The sequence below is a fragment of the Phaethon aethereus genome (genome assembly GCF_964289735.1).
Source record: "Phaethon aethereus genome assembly, chromosome: 5".
NCBI lineage: Eukaryota > Metazoa > Chordata > Aves > Phaethontiformes > Phaethontidae > Phaethon > Phaethon aethereus.
This window is the reverse complement of record NC_138579.1, coordinates 26,738,477-26,759,611: the sequence shown is the minus strand read 5'-3', so window position 1 is coordinate 26,759,611 and position 21,135 is coordinate 26,738,477. Positions and strand designations below refer to the sequence as shown.

Sequence of the window (21,135 nt, the reverse complement as noted above, 5' to 3'; positions counted from 1 at the left end):
GGACCATTAGATGCGTTCATAGCATCCCAGGAATAGGTTGTTAAAGGTGTTCAAAATTTAGTCAAGAAATTATTTTGTTGTCACCTGTGGAACAAGAGCGTCCTCCAAATTTGCAGTCCAAGGCTGGGCAGCTTAGGGCTGATTTAGTGCCTGAATGAAGTCAGTATCAGTTTCAAGGAGGGATTAGCTCTGTAAGAGATAGAAAAGGGCAATGACAGGTATTTAAGTGGATGGGACAGTGTTTTTGTTGGTATTGAAGAGAAGAATTGGGGAACACAACAGTAGATTGCATTGGAGAAGTGGAAGCAAAAACAACACAGACGTTGAAAACAGGAAACTGAGAAAGGCAGTAGGGTTTCAGCCAACCCACAGAGGAAGAAAATGGAAAAGGAATTAACTCAGTTTAAGCAGTGAATGTATTCTGGTACTGGACCTGCCATCAGGACAGCAGAGAGAACTTGAGGGGTGAGCTTAGCATGGTGGGAGATCAGTGACCCAGAAATAGATCTGAGAATGAGCTGTGTGGAGGTGACAGTTGAAACTGCAAGAATCAAGGTACATTGTGGGTAGGCAGAAAAGAAGGGCAAGTCTGTAGAGCGAAAGAGATTCTCTAAACATGAACAACGCTTTAAGGTAGAAGTGTGACTGTTCCCTGTTTTGTTTTTGTTGTTGTACTTGCTGGCATTCTTGACAACATTTTCAACCACTAGTCTTGCAGTCTACCTACAGAAGACTGAGCTGAATTTGGCTGTCAGTTGTGCTGAGTTATAAGTGGACAAGCTAATTATGATCATGGAACCTCTATGTAAGAAGCATAAAGATCCATCTGGATTCTTATCTCCCAGGAGGACCATGCAGTATCAGCAGTAAAAGAAACCATAAGTACAGATCCAAAATTCTCTCCAAGAGACAATAAACATAGAAACAGGCACCTCATTTGAGAATAGCATTTCAAATTATGGCTGACTGAAGTAAGGGGTTGTGTTTTGCAAATGTCATATCTGCATCCTTCTCCCTTCCTGTACGGACTCCAATTTATCTTACTAAAATCCAACTGAGAGAAAATACAGGAGTCCCTCACTGGCCTTTTAGCTGCCAGGAACACCTGGATTACTGGCAACTTTCTGACTTTGAAATCTGAAAGCAAAAGATTTCAGACAAAACTACAGAAACTGGACACATGTGCCTGGGTCTCTTAGTCATCAGGGCATCAGGTGGGGATTGGAGATTACAGTGCTCCTCTGGGGAATAGCTCACAGTAACGGTGTAACACTGCAGAGCTGAATGAGTGAAGAAGGATTCTAGCAGAGAGACAGGAGTGTACGTACGGAAGTCTGGAGTCGTCAGAATAAAGTTGAGCAGGAAGGAAGGCAGGCAAGGAGGGATAAGGGAAGAGAGGACAATAGGACAATAGGAATACGTGGATCAATTGTATAGAATTTTAAGGACAGAATAGATCATTGCAGCTGTATAGCTTGACCTCACCTTGTGAATAGACCCATTTTTTATATAGGAGGGCATGGTCTCAGTTTGGTAACGAATCTTTGTAACAGTTTAAGGAATTGCAGTTGTACTCCACAGAGTATAGTTTTGCTGTAACTCAAATGCTGAGATAAATGCAGGAGGATTTGCATGAAGTGTCTGCTTGAGGACTGGAGCTGGACTACTGGAAATTAAATGCATCCTGTGGGTCTCAGTTTCCAAGACAAGTGAGAAATCTTGCCTAAATGAGCTGTCTCTGCTGAGACAAGATGCAAGGACTTAACTTTTGAATGAAGCATATTTCTGTTCTAAGGCTGCTTAATCGTTTTACTTTAAATCACTGGAGTAAGGTGACCGTAGCATTACTAGTTGAATTGTGCTTTGGTGGTCCAATACCATTTACTATCTCCTTTGTCCTCCAGAATCAGCTTTCAAGGCACACGGGACAATTAAGTGTTTTAGGTGCATCGAAGTCTTGCTGGTGGCTTGAGTGTCCATCTGTCTTGTTCTGCCTGTTTGGAGTTGGTTGCTGTCAGTGCCTTTTTCTTACCATGTTCAGGCACAGCTTCATAGCTACAATCCAAGTGAGATTATGTAAACTAGGAGAATTCTCAATTTTTTGTTTGAGACTTTTATTCTTCCTTGATATATCCCTTCTTATCTCTAATTTGATGCTTTTACCTGTTAGGGTGACATCCACTGAAAGGCAACTAAACGGATTCCAGAACAGCCTTCACAGTGCTGCATCCTGTGAGCCAGGGACAAATTCCACAGGTGAGTGCCAGTGCAGAAGACCAGGAAAGTGGGGGTGGGCATGCTGGGATGCTTTCATCTTTTTCAAGAACTGGCAGAGAAAAAGCTTTCTCAGCAAGAAGAAGAAACAGCTGCCTACCCTGCATGTAGCAGTTCCTAGGTAACAGTCTGGGTTCAGCTGTGCAGGGAATTTATTCCTCCTGGGATTAAAAAGACTAAACAGAAGGGAGAAAAGGCTGAGTTTCATAGAGCTGGAAGAGGAAGATCCCTAAAAATGTGGCTGGGAAAGAAAAACTTGGCTAAAATGGCTTCTCTTTGCTTTAGGCTTTGGCTCAAAGATGCTCTGTTGTTTAAGCTTGGCCTGTAATAACGGGCCAGGACATTCTTTACATTTTTCTTCAGTCTTGCAGAAAAGCCCCTTAGTTCAGAAAGACATAGTTGAGACTTGTGAATCAGCTGCATAGGGAAGTCAATCAGTAGAGGTGAAAGTTCCTGAAGGAAAGTTACTGAGACTTATAGAATCAAATCGTCATCATTCCCTAGTGGCTAATTAATTCAAACAGGTTTATCTGCTGTTAAGGTTTCAGTAAATGAAGACCCAATCATTTTTCATTGATGTGGACCTACGAGCAGGTAGTGTAGTCTTGATGAACCCATATTACCCATGGCCCACAGAAATTTGTGATGGTGCTGTAATGGAATATGTGGACAAATTATGGTCAGAATGCTTTAAAAAAAATGTTTCTGACCTTATGTTTTGCTGTGAAAACCCTGAAGACATGACTTGAGTATCACTAATGGAGTGATCTCTGTGTTTTAACAAGCTGAAAGAAAAGTTTGCATAGGGGTGAACTACCCAATTCATCTCCTGGATATTTAGCTCTGAAACTTAAAATGACACTTCCATTATTAATGTCAGTGATTTTATTGCTGATCCTCTAACACAAACATTCAGCTAATGTACTTATTGTACAGTTCCAAACTGCCTCCCACACTTCACCACCTGCCAAAAACTCCAGTTATCCTACCAGAAAGTTTATACGGTGAATACCCATAGTCAATAAAAAAGACTCTACAGCACAGTGGAACATGACAGTGTAGGAATGGAATATAATGGGCAAAAGTTCTGGTATACTGTATTGTTCAAGTTGAGTTTTTAGTACAGTATGTACTATGTATACATACATATGTACAGTATGTAACTAAGGTTACATATAAATTTACAAGTAAATGAAAAACGGAATTCTCAAAATATTGACCAAACTGGTATGCTGAGTGGACTTACATGAAGGTGTTTGTGCTGAATTCTGCCTTTTTTTTTCACAGTTTTAAGACCCCTCTCAAAGTTGCCACCCTGTAATTTTAACCTCTGCAAGAGATACTCTCCATCTCCTCTGGGTGCTGTTGCTGTTACATGTGTCTGTGATAACTCTAGGTAGCATTTTTCTATCCTTCACTGTTTTTGTGAATATTTATGCAAAGCATGCGTGAGGGTTGTTGAGAATATTAATGATGGAAGGCAACAGCCAGAGCTGTAGGAAGAACATAGGCTAGATAACAACTACAAAGTTCAGGGTGGTCACGCTCTCTGCGAATACTTGTAATCCAGTGAGAGCTGAGAACTTCAGCTCATATTTCCTTCTGTAGGACTAGGCTAGCTGCACTTGCACTAAACTTATCCTCTCTGAAGCTGAAACAAAGGGTTTAGCCTGCCATTTTGCTAACAGTGTGAGGGCTTAGATGGAACCCTAGTTTGGCTAGGAGTAGGCTAGTAGAACCATGGTGGGTGGGTCATTTAAAGCTTCCTTCTCACTAGAAGAGGTACATAGCTCCAAGAACAGTGCTAAATATTGCAGTGATGGAACTAACTAGAGCAAAATGTTTGTTCTTGGAAACTGGGGAATGATATTTTCTTCAGCTTTGCACCAAGCCACTGGTATGCGTCAGAGGCTGCTGTGCCCAGTCTGTGTGTCTCAGAAATTACTCTGGTCCTTCATGCAGGAACAGCTGTTTTTCTTCTTCACTCTCTCCATTGATTGTTTACACTAGGGCCCTGATTTCCCTCATCAGCAGCTTATTTGGGGTTACTGTTTCACATCTATTTAGTATCCTAGATACCAGCTAGAGGGGTTGGAGACAACTCATAAAGCAGATTACGGAATAAACTGCAAGCATTTAAAGATAGAAGGCTGTGAAAAGTTGCAGAGATAAAAAAGGAACCAGACAGAACCTCTGTATAAACACACACAATGTTCAAAAATGTCTGAGAAGCTTGAATAAGCCTTCTCCTCTAACAGTCTATCTGAGGATAGCTATGGGCCTCTGCAGAGAAGCAGCATAAAGGTGTCACAAATGATCTAACCAAAAGTAAGGATGATGGTCAAAGGAAGAGAGAGTCAGGCAGTATGGAAACTTCTAACCAGATGGTCCAGAAAACAGTTTGCTGGTAGTTAGTACTGCAACTGTGGGAGAATACCAGTTGTAGATACTGTTGTGGGCTCAAGCTCTTGAGGACAGATCACTTGAGGTGAAATAAAAGGGAGAATAAAACTCAGCATTTCTGCAAAGCAGCTCAGGATTCTGAAACAAGCCACCACTACAATAAAAGTGTGGCAGCCTCTTATCCCTACGGCCTCATCCTTATTTCATGGAGCGGCAGAATTGTGTGTGAACTGTGTGCCACTGGTGTAATGAGGGAGAAGGCGGAGATCCTCATGAATATCTACAGACACGAAGCTAAATCTGCAAGTTATTATTTGGGGGTTATTTGTAGTCTCTGAAGAGACAGTTTCCTATCAAAGTTCCTGAAAGTTTAACAGGATTTATTCTATTAAAGAAATACTAAGAATTACTACCTCTAGGGAACATCCAAAATGCTTCTGACCTGATTTTTCACTGAAATTGAACACCCAGCTGCTAATGGGTTGTCAGTCATTCTGAAAATATAGCCATTATCACACTGCTTTTTTTATTCTGTGTTACTTCAAGGGTCCCTCAGCATTATGCTGATTCTTTCCTGCTTCATGGAATTTAGCAGTTCAATTAGTGTTAGTGAAATAGAGTGATTGTGAACCAAGAAATCAATTGGTCATTTTTTTTACTGGATGTATTAACAATGTGAGGTGTATGGAGACATTTTGCCATACTTTGCTGTTTTATTTTCTGTTCCTCTCTAGTGGCATTAGATGAATAGCACATGAATTCTTTTTCTCAAGAAAGTGAAGTTCTAGGTGAAAAAGGTGTCACTTTTCCACCAGAATTTAGCTTTTGAACAACTGGCAAGAAACATCAAGGAAGTTCTATAGCTACATGGAAGACCTCATAGTTAGAAATTTATTATATTTATTATTCTTCCCTTTTGAAAATGCTAACACAAAGCAGGTTTTAGGGAGAATAAAGCACGAGGGGCACTTTACAAAAATATAACAGCACAGTCCCAGGCAGCTTTTCTGTTTCTGAGCTGGACTTTTGTCTGCAAGAGCCTGGAGAGAGGAACAATCTGAAAGTATAGTTAAGCCCTCAGTGCAGTTGTGGAGTGGATGCACAAGGTGATGACCACAGCTGATTTCATTTGGTTTGATTTGTAAAGGTAACAGTAGCTATGAGTGAAATCTGTCTTTGTGCCCCTCTCTTTCATTTGCTGCCAGCTTCTTGAAAGTGTTTGAAATTTTTATTTTAAAAGCTTCAGAAGACAGAATGCCTCTGGGGTTCTGTTTTGCTATGGCAAAAATATAATGTGCTAATAACCTATATAATTACAAACAAATATGAATCATGATTAAAACTGGGCAAGACTGATGCCTGGCTCCAGACTTGACAGGACTTTCACCTTTTCATACTCAGAGTGATTAACAGTGATGAAGTTTTATTGTGCCAGTGTTTATATTAGTAAGTGTCCACATGGCTTTTCCACTATGTGTGCTGAGAGAAGAAAAAAGCATTAGAGTTACTGATTAGGGGAGGTAAAAGCTAGTAATATGCTGTTTGACTTTGACAGCAGTGAAGATCGCCAATTCATGCAAAGTCTTGGGTCTCTACCTAAGTCTGGTTTCAAGCATGAGTCCAAAACTAATTTATTTGTCTTGTAGTTCTCTTGAGAATACTTCATACAGAAGGTGAATGTCAAAACTCAATCTGAAGCTAGGGAGGAAACTTCTTGAGCTAGGTGGTATAGACTAGATTTTATTCCCTGTGATTCCCAGGTCTGTATCTGAGTTTAGTTGCAGGATGACGCACAGTTGTCTGTTTACTCTGGACATTCACCTGGCCCCCAGATCTGCATGAATGCCAAGTCCTGAAGGTATGCAATTCTTTGAAATAAAGTGTATCATCATCTGTAAGGGCTTAAAACTGGATCCTGAACTGCCAAGACACTAGTTGAAGAATATGGGGATTAATAAACTGGTTTGGATCTATTCCATGTAGAAGGCAAACTGCTGTTCTTAGTTTTCTAGTGATTTCCTTCTTTAGGCTAAGGTGGAGAGCAGTGTCTGAACGCCATCCAAATAAGACAAATGTGCAAGCAGTGTGGTCCAGTATACAGCAATGAATGGAGCCTGCTTGCAAACTAGTGATGGTAAGGAGCACTTTTGCACTAGCATCTAGCACACTCCAGGTTTTTTTTCATTTTACAGGAAATCTACAGGTAGACTGTGTATTTCTAAAGTTTTTTTATATCTAAGATTATTGTATGGTCCTTCATAAGAAGGTCATGTATGTCTTGTTATTGGAGACTGGAAATCAGAGTTAACGTTGGAGGTGCCAAGATGTGACTGGCTATTGTCTACCCACTGATTGAATTAACATTACTGCTGTAACACAGCCTCTTTTATATAAGCTTAAGGAAAAAAAGAAGATATTCTTTTAGCAGGTATGCAAAAGTACAAGCTTCAAAATTATCCTGCAACAGCAAAATAAAAAAGGGCAAGTAGACACAACAGGCATTTAAACAAGACACATAAAATCACTTTGTATTGTTTGCCAAATCTAAACAAAGAAAATGCCTGGGATTTGGAGATTCTTTTATCAGCCAGTGTCTCTCTTGGAGCATAAAGGGTGGGGATGAGATGGGATATGTACTGTTGCCACTCTGCATGGTCTGTGTCAGACCCCCAGCCACTTGCTAGAGTAGGGTGGAATTCCCAGCTGCCCAGTCTTGTCCAGGCTTCCTCAGCTTCTGCCAGGCTCCCCGGCAGCCTCAGAAGGCAGTAGATTGTTGAACACCAATGTATTTATTTTTATGTTGTTACCACATTCCCGAGAGGAACCTTGGCTATGATTTCAGCTGGTCTCACCACACTGTCCAAATCCTTCATCAGGAGCAGCTGGGAAAAGAAATCACTCAGATTTCTGCACAGCACATTGCTCCCTCCCACTAATCCTGTTAATTCCAGTCTTCATTTGCCACCCTCCTGGTTTTCTCTTGTTGCTGTGACTGACTGCACAAGTGGTCTTGACTTTGAAAGGTGACCTTCAAATGGGCACCTCAAATAACCTCTACTTCAGGCTCCTTTGGCTACTCAGGCACAAGATAGCTTATGACACAAAAAAGCAAGTTTTGATGTCATCTCATTACTTATCCTAGTCCACGAATGGAGTAATGATGAGCTCTTCCACATAAATCTGTCCAGAACCACCTGTCTGGCTGAGAAGCTCTCAGTGGGTCACTGAAAGGGAACAGCAGTGTGATATCCAGCACCTTGCACCAAAGTTTTCCAGTGCAGCCCCTCACCCTGCATACAGCCTTTGTCAACAGCAGTAACAACACTCTGTCAGCATCTCTTTCTGTAGCACCGTGTCAGTGCAGAGAAAGGCTTACTGAGAAATGGAATCAGTCCATTTTATCATATTTTGGAAGGCAGTGGAGCTTGAGGTGAATCCTACTATTGTGCCAAGAATCATTCACAATGGTGGATATTTGGTTTCACATTTGTTCTTAGAATTACCTTCCTAAAGCCACTGTTATTTCACGCATCGTGAAAACATCCTGGATTTTCTCTCTCTCTCTCCTGCTGACTTCCGCAGTTTCATAAGGAGGGCAAATGGGAAGAAGGAAAAGATAATTTCTCTCCCTGCTATAGCTGTCCCAGGTCAGATAATGACAGACAAGATGTAGTACCAGATAGACCAGAAGGGAAAGGAGAAGGGTAAACAAAGACCTTCTCCTTACCTCATTTCTTGGTACTCTTTGAAGGAGCAGGGAACCATGACCTTATGATTAGCAATGAGCCAATATTGATTTGTCTAACCAGTACCTTCAAAATAGATACAAATTATCAACAGGACATGACTGTGTTCGAGTTTATCCAGTTATCAGAAAACTGTGTGCAAGTCTCATTAAATCCCACCAGAGTGTAAAGCTCTGCCAAAAGCAGCATTCCAGGCCCTTCTCAGATGATGTTAAGAAGATAATATCCAACTCAGCCATCACCTCTCAGCTACAGCTGAGGGTCAGTGTTCCCTTCTAATGATTGGAAATGACATTTATACCTTTACTTGTGAGAACAGCCTGCTTCTCACACCATTAGTCAACCTTTTGCCTTTCTTTTATGGAAGGAAGGAGCTCTTTCCTGTTGCTACTGGTCTCATGCCACTGCAAGGACATTCCAAGTCTCAGGACCACTGGGAAAGCAGGAGAAAAAGGAAAGGACAGTCTCTAGAAATTGGCTTCCCTGTTTAAGAACTAGAACCCAGCTTGAATTTTAGCAGCCTTCACTTCTGACAGACTCAAAGAAAACTCTGAAGCAGGATAAGTAATGACTTCAGGCATTTGGCATTTTTGCCTGACTGGAGGCTTGAGCATTGCTTGTTCTCAGTAGTTAGGCGATGGCGAACTGCCTGTATTTCCTTGCTGTGTTGGAAATGTCATTCAAGATCAGGTGTGCAAAGACTGGGGAGAAGTTATATAATATCTTGGCTACTTCTGTCTCACATCTGGCCCTTTGGCATTAAGCTATCTATAGAGAGGATGCCTTCGCCCATCCAAATTGGATTTTGTTTTAATCTGGCATTATTTTATTGAAACTAAAAATAGAAGCCCAAATGTGTGTGAATAGGGTAAAAGGAGTGTCTGAAGTTATGAAATGAAATGTGGGGAAGAGCCAGAGAAGAGAGCCACAACAAACCAGGGAGTAGGGAGCTGAATAAGAGAAATCAGAATGAATGCTGTCAAGTACAGAAGGGCATTAGCAGTCAGGGTGAGGGGCACACCCAGTGTCTTCTCTGTAACATGGGGAGCAGGAATGCTCATGCTGGCTTCCAGTGCTATTTCTCCACTTGCTAATGAGGCTGCTCACTGCTCTTTCCATGCAGGGAGACTTCACTCAATACAGTTGTGTGTACTGTTTGTGTCACACACACCCCCCAAGTACATTTTTGTGACTTGGAACTGCTGCTTTCTCTTGCCTGCCTGGTCCAGCAAGCCAACTTGAAATTGTGCCCAAAAGATGGGGGAGGGAAGGCTGGCCTTCTGTTGTCAGCTGTCCTGGCTTGCTAGTGTCAGTCACCCATAGATATAAATAAATCCCATCTATTTATTGCCTTTCTTAGTTGCACTATATATTATCAAGAGAATGCTGGGCATTACTCTAGAATTAGAAATTCCTTCTGTTCTGGGATAAAAAAAAATCTGAATTTCTAGAATTATCAGAGCTTTTCAGGGAGAAAGGATGTTCCTGTTTTCAGGAACTATATTCCGGAGGCTTCAACATGCTTCTCAGTGCTGCCACAGACTTGCTGTGGGTATGATGAAACAGCCCAAACTAGCTCTAAAAAAATGTTAGCATGGGTCCCTGACCCAGTACTGTCATCTAGCCTCTGTCTCATTCCAGCAGCTTGGAAGCAGAGTAGATTCGGTGCTGGTGTCTGACTAAGACTGTGTACATCTGTGCTGGGAAAGTCTATATGGCACTGAATTTTAGTGTGCAGGTATCCCGTAAATGACTTTCCACAACTCCTATGATTTCCTTGTGACTCAGAATAATACCCATAAAATGGAGGTAAGCCTTTTCTTCTCCCTATGTAACTGTTCTAAGTACAAAAGTGTTAAAGTTTTTGAGGTGCAGTCATGGATGATATAATGGTATGTAAACATGTGGACAGACATACGGGCAGATACTTTAACACCTCCTGGCAGGTGGAGAAGAAAGCAGATTCATTCTGTTGTATGTGGTGATTCACTGCAATGACTGTTATCACTAGGAAGAATCAACCCTTAATGTTGGCCGCTGTCAGGAATGAGGTTTTTTCTGTCCCCTCTACGTCAACCAGAACCTCAACCTACTCAACCAGAAGAAGGTGGAATGCTCACCAATAGCTTTGAAATGATAAAACTTCAAAGAATTAAACATACCAATATTTATGAAATTATTGAATTGGCCATGAGCTATACTTATGGTAGGAATAGGAATGCCCCTCTCTGTGTTGAGTCCTCAAGGCAGCCATTTAAGAGGAATTCACACAAAGTGATTTTGATTCAGTTTGCGAGAAAAGTCAAACTGTACTGTGCATTTCTGTAGGAAAAGGAAGGCTCAGAAGTCTCTTCAAAACAGGAAGATGAGGTTGAAGTTGGCTGTCTCTCTCATGTGCCTTTGTTTCCTTAATTTCAGCATATTGCCAAGGGATAGGTTTCTGGACTGGTATCCTATCTTAGTACACATGGTTGACAGTTTGGTTCCTAATTCAAGTTCCAAACTTTCTGTGCAGTGACACAGCTGGCAATCCTGCTTTCTAAACATCTTTCCAGATCCTCTGTGCTCTGTGATGTTTGGCTCTATGCTGGGCTTTCAAGGAGAGCACACTTTTAAAAATATAGTAATATTTTTAATAAACAGCCCTCAACAAATGTCATTCACATTTAGGTGCAAGATAATGTGCTAAATACACAGGATAAGCCTTACCTACTACAGGTAAAATGTAAACTGTCCAAAATAAACTTGGTACATTTCTAAGTGTTTTGGATCTTTCTTTTTAAAGGACTGTCTAAGGATTTTTAAGTAAAAGAAGTGAAGATGACATTGACTTTTTCCCACAACATGCCTAAGTCGGAAAATGTTGCAGTATGTAGAATTAAAATCTACCTGTATAATAATGGGAAGAAAAAATGTTTTCCTTTATCCCTATTCCATTTCTTTTAAAGATCAACCTTTTCACATCCCCACCTCTCCTGCACCAAGGTCTTCGGCATCTTTTGGAGTGGGGAAGTAGACTCTCATTCAAGTGAATGAGTAAAAGGCACAAAGAAAGAGTCAAAGCACATGGGAGAAGAATTTAGAGCTACTGGAGGAGTGTGTGAAGAGATGAGTCTAAGGTGAAGAGTGAAGAAGGTATCCTGGGGCTTCAGAGGAATAACGAGTACTTTTTCACACAGTAGCTTAGTAAGTCAGGTTTTGTCATACTGATCTGTGATCTCATCTGTTACTGTTGAGAGAGGTGGTGTAATAGGGAGATCCAGATTTCTGGTGATGGCTGAGATTTGCAGAGCAGTGCAGCAGTTTTTCCCCACAGAATAGTCTCCTTGATTACTCAAAATCTTTGCTTTGTGTTTTTTCCAGCCTCTGCTCACAGAGAAGGACTACCACTGAACACCAGGTGAGGAATCCAGGGTGTTGCTTCAAGTATGGGGCAAAGGAAAGAGTAGCAGTGACTTCATACCACCACACTCCCATAGCACCCAACAAAGAGTGAAGAGGAGGCCCTGGTGAGAGGACAACCCACAGAGGAGAGTACCTGCACATTTGTGGAAGCCAGTGATACACCTGCAAGCTGAGGTGAATGATTGCTTCTGAGAGCTTCTGCTACTGAGTCTTGGGGTCCCTTCCTCCAACCTCTTCCTGATCATTATCCATGAGATCTTTCTGTAAGACAGAGGTCCTCCAGCTGTCTGTATTGTTCTTCCTAAGGTCCAAGTTTGAACATGAAGTCTCATTTGCTCAGTCATTTCAGTCTGTCCTAGTCTGGTAACAGCCAAGATTCTCTGCTGTCATCACATGGCAACCATCAGCAGAGAAAAATACTAGAACATATGATTGGAGACACCCATGTTGGTTGCCATCTAGAATTTTGGCAAAGAGCCATGGAAATGCTTGGTTTGAATAAAGTAATTTCATTTGTTTGTTTTGGTTATAATTTTAATTATTGATTCACACCCCTAAAATATTTGCTGTCATTATGTTGGACAGGATTTTAAATCTGTCTTTATGTTTCACTGTTGGATGCTTATGTTCTGTGTGGCTTATTTTGATATTTTGATTTCTGTTTGTTTAGGCTTTATAAACTTTTTAAATTGGCTGATGTTTTCAGACCCAAGCTTGAACCCTAAGGCCCAGGTGGCTCCTATCAGTCGCAACAGTGGCTTGCTGAAGCACTCCAGTTAAAATTTGCCTAATGCTATGAAAATTAATTTGCTTGTGTTAGAAAACAACACCAGCAGCTGGAAAATGTATTGGAGAGAAGATCCACCCATCCTTAAAATGAACAGGAAGCAGCTTCAGCTCTGGCTCTTTGCTGGTGCCAGGTTAAAGGAAAACTCAGCATTTTGCAACTTCTGCCTTGTCAAAGAGCAAGTGTAATCGCTCTTTGTAACTTTCATCGTAATTCTCAAAGGGTACAAAATCTCCTGTTGTTTGTATGAGAGCCCTCAGAGATTGGATTCTAACAGCCTGTTTGATCTGTTTTCTTATTCCACAGCTCCCCTGTCATTTCTAGCCTGTATAATCAGTGTTAAGAGATCATTCTCATGTGTTGGCAAGTAGATAATGATCAACCCAAATGTCTGACAGAAGAAACAGTGTCAGAGGGGAAAACTGTTTTCTCTTGAAATGATGGTGTTCATGTTCACTCTTGGATTGTGCATATTTTCTGTCATTCAAGACCGGATAAATTGTAAGAAGATGAAATAATTATGTTCATACCCCATAAGTTTCACTATCGCTTGCTCCAGGCATGAATTCATAGGACAGAACATGTATTTTTCTATTTCTGTTCCACCCATGCATATGACAGACAGAATACGTCATTTGTCCAAAATGCAATTCTCTGATGTAGCTGTTCCCTTTCTTACTTCATTGGCTTATCTTTCATCTCCTAGACAGTCATGATCCTGCTTACTTTCTCTCCATTTTTCAGCTGTGTTCTTCAAGAATCTCCACAGCATTTGTCTGCTGCCTGTGCCGCTATCATATATCACCAGTGACCAAGAGATTTGTAAAATCTTGTGAAGTTACTTTCAGATCATGCCCCTTCTGTCTGTAATCATTGAATTCCACCCACAGATCTCTGAGATAGATGCTTCTACTGATGCATCAAGTTGTTGGCTCATGATTAGTGAAAATTTAGTTGCAGAAGTTATGTCAAACTTCTGCACATCCTCAGCAGCTGTGGGTTTCAAGACCTTAGGTCCGTCTGCTCATAGCCTACTCTGCTACATGCAGTATGGGCTATAGCCTCCAGCTCTGTTCCAGAACTGTCAGAGGCGCTATTTCCCTATAAGATTTAGCTTCAGTAAATAATGGATTCCATTCCTTTCCTTTTCCCAGGAGATCTGAGTTATCCTTATTCCACTGGGTTTCATGTGCAGGATTGCATAGTTATAGGATATACATCCTTGTGGAACTCTCATCTCTATTTTTGTTCTGTAGTTCCTTCGTTCAGGTTGTCACAGCCACCACTGAAAACTATAGAGAGATTTGGAGAATAGAGATTTAAATGAACAGTTAGCCCAGGAAAGATGATTGTCTTCAAAGGATCATTGGCAGAAACAGCATTCTTATATCTGGCAAATTACCAATTAGTGCTGGCTTACTATGAACATAGGTTAATTATTTTGTCAGCTTTGCCAGTTTCCCACCCACTCATTTTGCGATAATTATTTGTAGTCCGTTATAGCCAGCACATTTTCTGAACTTCTTTGCATTCCATGTTAGATGTAGCCAACACTGCATCTGTAACTGTAATGACTTAGTAGCAGGATATCAGACATCTTATCTCTAAAATTTTTGAAATATTCAGAGAAATGCACATTGCAGTCTAAGACCCTCGTTTTGAAGGGATGAATTTTGTCAGCTTCAGAAGCAGTAAAGTCTATATCCTTTGTCCCTGGAAAAGTTTTCTTCTGCTTCCAATAAACAAAAAAACAAAACAGGGATATCAAGACAGGTCCTTTACCTCAAGCCAAACAGCCGGACCTTGAACTCCTGTTCAGCCTCAGGATATGTTAGGGCAGCCAGAGCATCAGAGGAAATTGCCTTTTGGAAAAAAATTCCCTTGCCTTGGGCATCTGCTGATTCCAGCTCTGAGCACTAAATGCTGTTACCTTGGGAGCATGTGCAATAGAGAATCAGGAACAAATCCTGTGATTCCAGCCTCTTACATATTCCATCTCCCTGTACTCCTCAGCCTGGAGTCCATGTATGTCTTTGTGCATGGTGGATACTGTGTACTGAAGGATAACATACAAATTTTGTCTCATTGCAGCTCTGTTACCTCCATGACTGCCTCTTTTCAAAAACCTCTCTGAGTGCTTCAGTTACGAGATTTGGTGGGGAGGCATAGAACTGTTTCCCACACATCTTGGAGAAAAGGCATTTTACAGGAAGTGTTTTCTAGTACAAGGGAGGAATGGAGAACAGCAAACCGTTTTGGATTTATGATAGTTGTACATTAGGGGAGTACAATTATATACATGCTCCTCAAGTGGGGATTAGTTTGTCTCTGTTTTTATGACATTTACTTCCCTGTATTCATCAATGAGTTTCATTGAAAGTGCTTTTGCTTACTGTAAGAAAAGAAAATTACCAATAGAAAGCCCCAACAATCATTCAGCATCTACTTCAGTAGTGAGACTGGATAATGTAAACAAGGGGTGGTCCTCTTCTGTCCTACTCTGTGATGTTTGCATCACTTCTAAGTTAAAGAGCCTGTTCCAACGACAGAGGATCAGGCTTGTTTGGCTTGAAAGGAGTAAGGTGCACATCAGAGTCCTGGAGGCTGAGGTAACGCAGAGTTCATACAAGCATCTTGTGCTGTGTTTAGGTGATGAGCATACCACAACATAAAAACTAAGGGAGGAATATTAGATTCTCTCCTCTCCAGAATCAGCTGACTTGTACTTGGTACCTGAAGTATTAAGTTCAATTTTACATGGTTCATCTTGGCCTTTAAAGCATCCTCACAAGTCGTGAGTGCCATCAGTGGGAGATCACACTGTGACACTAGATAGGCCACTTAGTCTTGGATGCCAGTGGCACATACTGAAATTTCCATTCTCAAGACTAGATGTGCTTTTGGACAATCATGGTTTGTTGGAAATGCTCCTCATTAGGATACCTGGAAGGTCAACATACATCTTTCTGATACTGGTTCCGCACTGTGGCAGAAGGTTTTGGTGTCAAGACCTTTGTTTACTAATAGGAATCTCAATGCTGTGCCTCTTCCTCATACTGGAATATGGATAGTCTCTGTGTGCATGGAGCTGAATGGCTGGCAGTGCTGGACCAGTCTTCCTCTTTACCTGTGAAAGAGATCACTGACTTACAGATGAGCTTACAGAACAGACTGGATTCTCAGCTTGCATTCTTTCAGGCCTGTACCTTGTACTAATACAACAGTTCCACTCATTTTGGATTATTGGCTGGAAACAGAAGTAGTCTGGCTCCCAACTTATTTTTTTTAAGGTTTACTTGATCAAACTGACAAGGACTTTTTTCCTCAGTCAGTCTTACATTTCCTGCTCATGATAATCCTGGGCTTGCTGTTTGAATCTGGATGGGTTATTTGCTGGTGTTTAAATAGTTAGATTTTTTCAGTTGTAGTAAGTAACTGGCTGATTGATCCTCTTCATGCTATTTCCTTTCTGGACACATTATTCCTGTGGATTTGTCATGAGTTTCTTACAAAAGAAGCTTCTGAGCTTTACTTAAACCTGGGACTTGACCTCCTTTTCTTCTTTCTAGAACCTCATGTTTCTAGAGGTAAGATATCATATGTTTATGCCAAACGTCAGGAGGACCTTATTTTATCTTTTCAGAATCAAGTCAGTCAAACAGTCCTTGAGACTGCTTATATCAAGAGCACAAAACTTAACATTCATAGTTCTCTTCATGCAGAAAATGGTGAATTGGAAGAGATGGGCAAGGAGGAGTGTAAGGGAGAAGGTGAAAAGGGAGTAGTTGTTCACAGTCCTGCCCACTAGAAGTAGGAGCATCAAATGAAACTAACAGATACCAGATTCAAAGGAAAAAAAAAAAGGGGGTGTGTGTGCAATTTTTTTTTTTAAATGCTAATGACCTCTGCAACTCCTTGTCATAAGAAGTTGTACATACAAAAAAGTGTATATGATTTGAAAAGACAAGTAGACAAATCAATGAAAAAAGTTATCTATTAGGGCATATTAAATATTAAAACTAAAAAAAAGCAGGAAGTTTCTAAGACTTTTCAAGTGACTATTCTGGGGAAGTATCACAATGAGCTTTTCCAATTTTTAGCTTGTCTATTGGGTATGTACTGTTGACCACGGTTAGAGACAAGAGGTGGGCTAGATGGTCTTGTAGTTGACTTTATATGGACATTTTATTTTGACAGTTGCAGTACAGCTAAGGCAAAGCTGCCTTCCATGATAGCGGCATGTTCCACCAGCATTCACTCCGTGGTGGTGGGTTCTGTAAGAAAAGTCTCCATTGCTGACATCTGCCAAGTTGTCATATGCAGCTTGTCTACACCTTCACCTGGGTAGGCACTATATATTGCAGAGGCTTTCAGAATGATGAAGCTTTTACAACAGCATAAAGGACACCAAGATCCACCTCTAGATGGTTGTGATTTTGGAGGAAAGTAGGTTGCTGTATGCAAGTCAGCCATAATATGATGTTTATAAATGGTTAATCGCATAAATATGGAAAAGAAAATACTTACTTACCACTAGCTGAAGCTCTTAAGTTATCTTATTCATACACATCTCATTTCTTGCCATCTTTGTCTTTCAAAGAGCTTGAGTGCAGAGCACCTTCAGGGTGAACGTGCACAACCACAGCACATTTTAAAGAACTACAGTACCTGGTAACTGCTTTCTTCCCACTTTAGAACCCTACTGTCCTTCTTCCAAAGAATGAGATTAAGTTTCCCAGCTATCTTAGAGACGAGTAGTTAGGAAATGCACAATCTTCTCCAAAATTGTTGGATTCTGAGTTTTTGAAACAGCCTCTCCATGCAGTTTTAACACAGAGGACAAACTCCACTTAACTAAAGGTGACAAACAAGGCACCAAGTCTGCCCTGAGGAGTCTGCTCTATCTGTTACCTTACCAAAAAAGGATTTTACTGGCCCTCATTGAAAAAGAGTTTTCACTGCTGTTTCCAATTTAAAGGAAAGAATCACTGATCACTGTGGAGACCCTGGTGTGAAGCCTTTGCCAGTGGTATTCAGTGAATCATAGTGGTTCCCTAGGGAAAAGAGTATACTTAACAAGGCCTCTTCTCTACAAGTCCAAGCCTACAGTGCACACAATGAGCTTGAGAAATCCTATATTCTTTGAAAAGGAGTGGCTTCTTTATCTGACCTGTCAGACAAGAAAATTGAATTGGTCTTAAAAAAACAAATTTGATGCAATTGTTAAGAATTTGGGGGCTATTAAAAATGTATCTTTTATTACCAGAGTTTTTATCATTTGTTTGGGGCAGGTGGAAGAGGTGCTGTTATCTCTAAAAGCAATTTCAGCATTGTGTTTGGCCTTTTGCCTACTGGTGTAGGCATGAATGTGCAACAGAAGATAATCCCAGGACATTAATTTGGTGTCCCTGCAGGATTATTTTAGAAAATCTCATTTCACCGCTAAAGTGTAGTCTCCTTCCCTGAGACTAAGAGGAGACAAGTTACTGTACACAGTGTAGTTATGTTCAAAAGTCATAAAATCTCCTCAAAAATATGTTTTGGGATTATTGATCGAATCCCTATGCCTTGAGTACTACCATGTCAAAAGTCAGGAAGGGATCCTTGAAAAGTTCCTCTACTGCCAAGTCCAAATGTTTGACTGTCGTCACTCCCTCATTCTACTATAACATTTGTTTTTTCTGAGAATGGAGAAGAAAAATGACAAGGGATTTTTCCCCACTGTTTCCAGTAATTCCTGTATAGGATTTACCTCATGTTTTTCAAGTGGTTTTGCCTTATTTATATGACCTTCTGAAAAGGTCATGCTGTGTCAGATATATTTAATACATATAGGATGTCTGTGCCATTCTTCAAGGTGTGCAGATGGACAGCAGTGAATCTACTGGGAGGGCAACTGAAGTTGTAGGCATCCCGTTAGTGCCACTAGTTACAGTACTTAGGCTTCCCATTGCATGATGCTTTCCCCATTCAAATTGAGGTTGTTCTCCCTCCTGAAAGTGTGTTTTCTCTACCATTTCTAATTCTAGAAATTCAATGTGGAATACATTTTGTCTATGATATCAGCTAGGATTTTTTTTTCTTATCCACAGACATACAAAACTCATGTTTCCATATGTCTACTGAAAATTTCTCATGAAAAATATGTAAGAATAAAGATTGGTGGCTCTTCCTGCCAAATTGCGGCTCTGCAAGTTTCTTAAGTCTTTTGAGTTTTGGTTTGGCTGAGGGCAGGTGGAATTTATAAACATGAAAGACAATTTAAAATGTGTAATCAGCACATTGTAACTGCTGCCACACCATACTTCCCTGAGATTTTATTGCCATCTCCTTTATTTGTTTCTCTTTGTTTATTCTGTTCGTTTGTTTCTAGTCCTTCAGATTAGCACAACAGAGCACTTACTTAACATGCTGGTATCCAGATGAGATCTTCAGATCCTAAATTATAGTTAGAGATTTCTATAGCAAGTGTCTTTTGAGGGGGCAGATGTCAAATTGTGTCATGCAAGGCAGCTTGTTGCAAGCTGGATGTCTTCCAGAGACTCTTGTTGCATGTCAGACTGTCTGCTACTGCTTTCCCCTGCAAGTGGAGTTTCTTACAAATCCTTGAAAACAGTGGAGATCTCCCAAGCATCTAGTCTACCTGCAAGAGGGTTTCAGCTCTTCAAAAGACCATAAATTTTTGTTTCATAGGAGGAACAGAACATGGTTACCAAGACATTCCCCAGTCATTATACTATGTGCATTGCACAAATCCTGTAAGATTTGCCCCTGGCTGCACAGCAAATCTTTGCTTTGTCTGCTTCCTGAAGAGGATAATAACTTCAGGAAAAGAAAGAAATCCTTCCTGAAGAATGTCAGGAAATCTCTGATTTGATGTGACCCAGCTGGTTTCTTTCATCAAGTGAAGTACATGTACTGGCCATGATATATTGTTATAATGCCTCATGATGATTTCTGTATGTGATGAATGAGAATCTGTAAACAGCTAGTGAGAAATGTCTGAGTGTTGGCAGACCAGAAAGGGAGGTCACCTTTGCCTTCTACAATGTGCATAACCCCTACATATAATTATTTCTTGCATCGGTCTCTGTGGACAGCAATGAGGTATCATCTTGCCTAGCCAACTAAGAGGAATGAGAGACAAAGGATACCACCCTGCACAAAGACCACTACACCCCTGAAAGGAGGAGAAATCTTTGTCTTCAAAAGATACCGCTTGGAAGATTGGTATTCCTTGGTATAATTCAACAGTGCCAGTGTATACCACAGGGGATAGAGTTTCTGCTGAAAGCTGTTCACTAAGTTAGCAGGATGTGGGAAGCCGATAATGTGTGGGGGTTTTTTGCCACAAACCACAGCTGTAAAGAAACCTCTATTCTGTACTTGGTATAAAGGTCTTTATCCCTAAGTGTATTTTCCATTGAGTCATAGCCCAGTACAGGAAAAGGCCCAGCTGTTTGGTTGAATGCCTTCAAACCATCTCTGCCATCTTCCCTATGCAACCGAGCCCTAGATAAGGATGTTCTAAAAGCAGCTGAGTAACTGAGGTCTGTAATCTATGAAATTAGTCTTTCGTGGAAACGCACTGTGACATCCAAAGTACTGTACCATATTCTTTCTGAAATTATGGGCATAAGTGGCATCTCACACGCATTACTGTCATTTAGAGAAGTAAGAGAATGGCAACCATTAATCAGCAATTTTCATTTGCTGTATTTCTTGTTAATGTATCTGAATTAATTTCTAAGGCAAACTGTTTCCCAATGAGTAAAACTGTCTCATCTCTTTTATGTTGACTTGTTGCATGATAAAGGATCTTGCATTTGTACAGGGCATCTGAAGCCTCTCTCCAAGAGAGGACAAAAGACACTGAGCTTAGTTTCTTCCATCTGTCTCTTCTGGAGCTGCATCAAAAATGAACCAGGGCTTAAATGACTTCCCTGTATACAAAAGAAAGTATTTGTAAAGCAGAGGCCTGAAAGTCCAGGTGTTCATTTACTAAACACCATAGTGTGTATGTTAGTTATTAATTTTATACAGCTTTTGACCAATATATTCTGGTGATTTTGAATGTAAAAAAAAATTAATAGATGTTATTTTTAAAGAATTAGAAGGCATGTTTTCCTCCTTGCACTGTATCCAAATTGGTGCCATTACTCTAAACCACAGTTAATGTAGGGTATAGGCAGCCCATACAACTATCTATTATTTTTTACTACCACGAATCAGTATAGTTTTGCAAGTGTGTAGATGTGACACTGTTGGCTCCACATGTATTGAAAACTCTATTTTCTTGATTGATTTCATTGCCTTTCAATCGCCTGTTAAGAGAAGACAACCCAGTACTACAGAGTTGATGTTTTGCATGCCACTAGAAACACTTCTAGTGGGTAAGAAACCTTTTCTGCACAATGGAGCTGGCCCTTAGAGCTGCATCTTGCTCACCCTGTAGTACTGAACCTGCCCTGCATTGGACCCCGGACAGAAGACATTGCAATGGATCCTCTCATGTCATGG

The 21,135-nt window shown here is 40.7% G+C and overlaps 1 protein-coding gene across 1 annotated transcript in view; it reads left to right on the top strand.

Annotated features, from left to right (window-relative positions):
* Positions 1-11,827, top strand: part of TTLL5 (tubulin tyrosine ligase like 5) — a gene marked incomplete at its 3' end in the record, with an annotated part of 139,011 nt that extends 127,184 nt beyond the window's left edge. Inside the window, exons 32-33 of the mRNA XM_081999989.1 lie at positions 2,171-2,256; positions 11,787-11,827. Of these exons, the coding sequence (XP_081856115.1) occupies positions 2,171-2,256; positions 11,787-11,827 (127 nt within the window). The remainder of the gene's footprint in view (positions 1-2,170; positions 2,257-11,786) is intronic.
* Between the last annotated feature and the right edge of the window lie 9,308 nt (positions 11,828-21,135).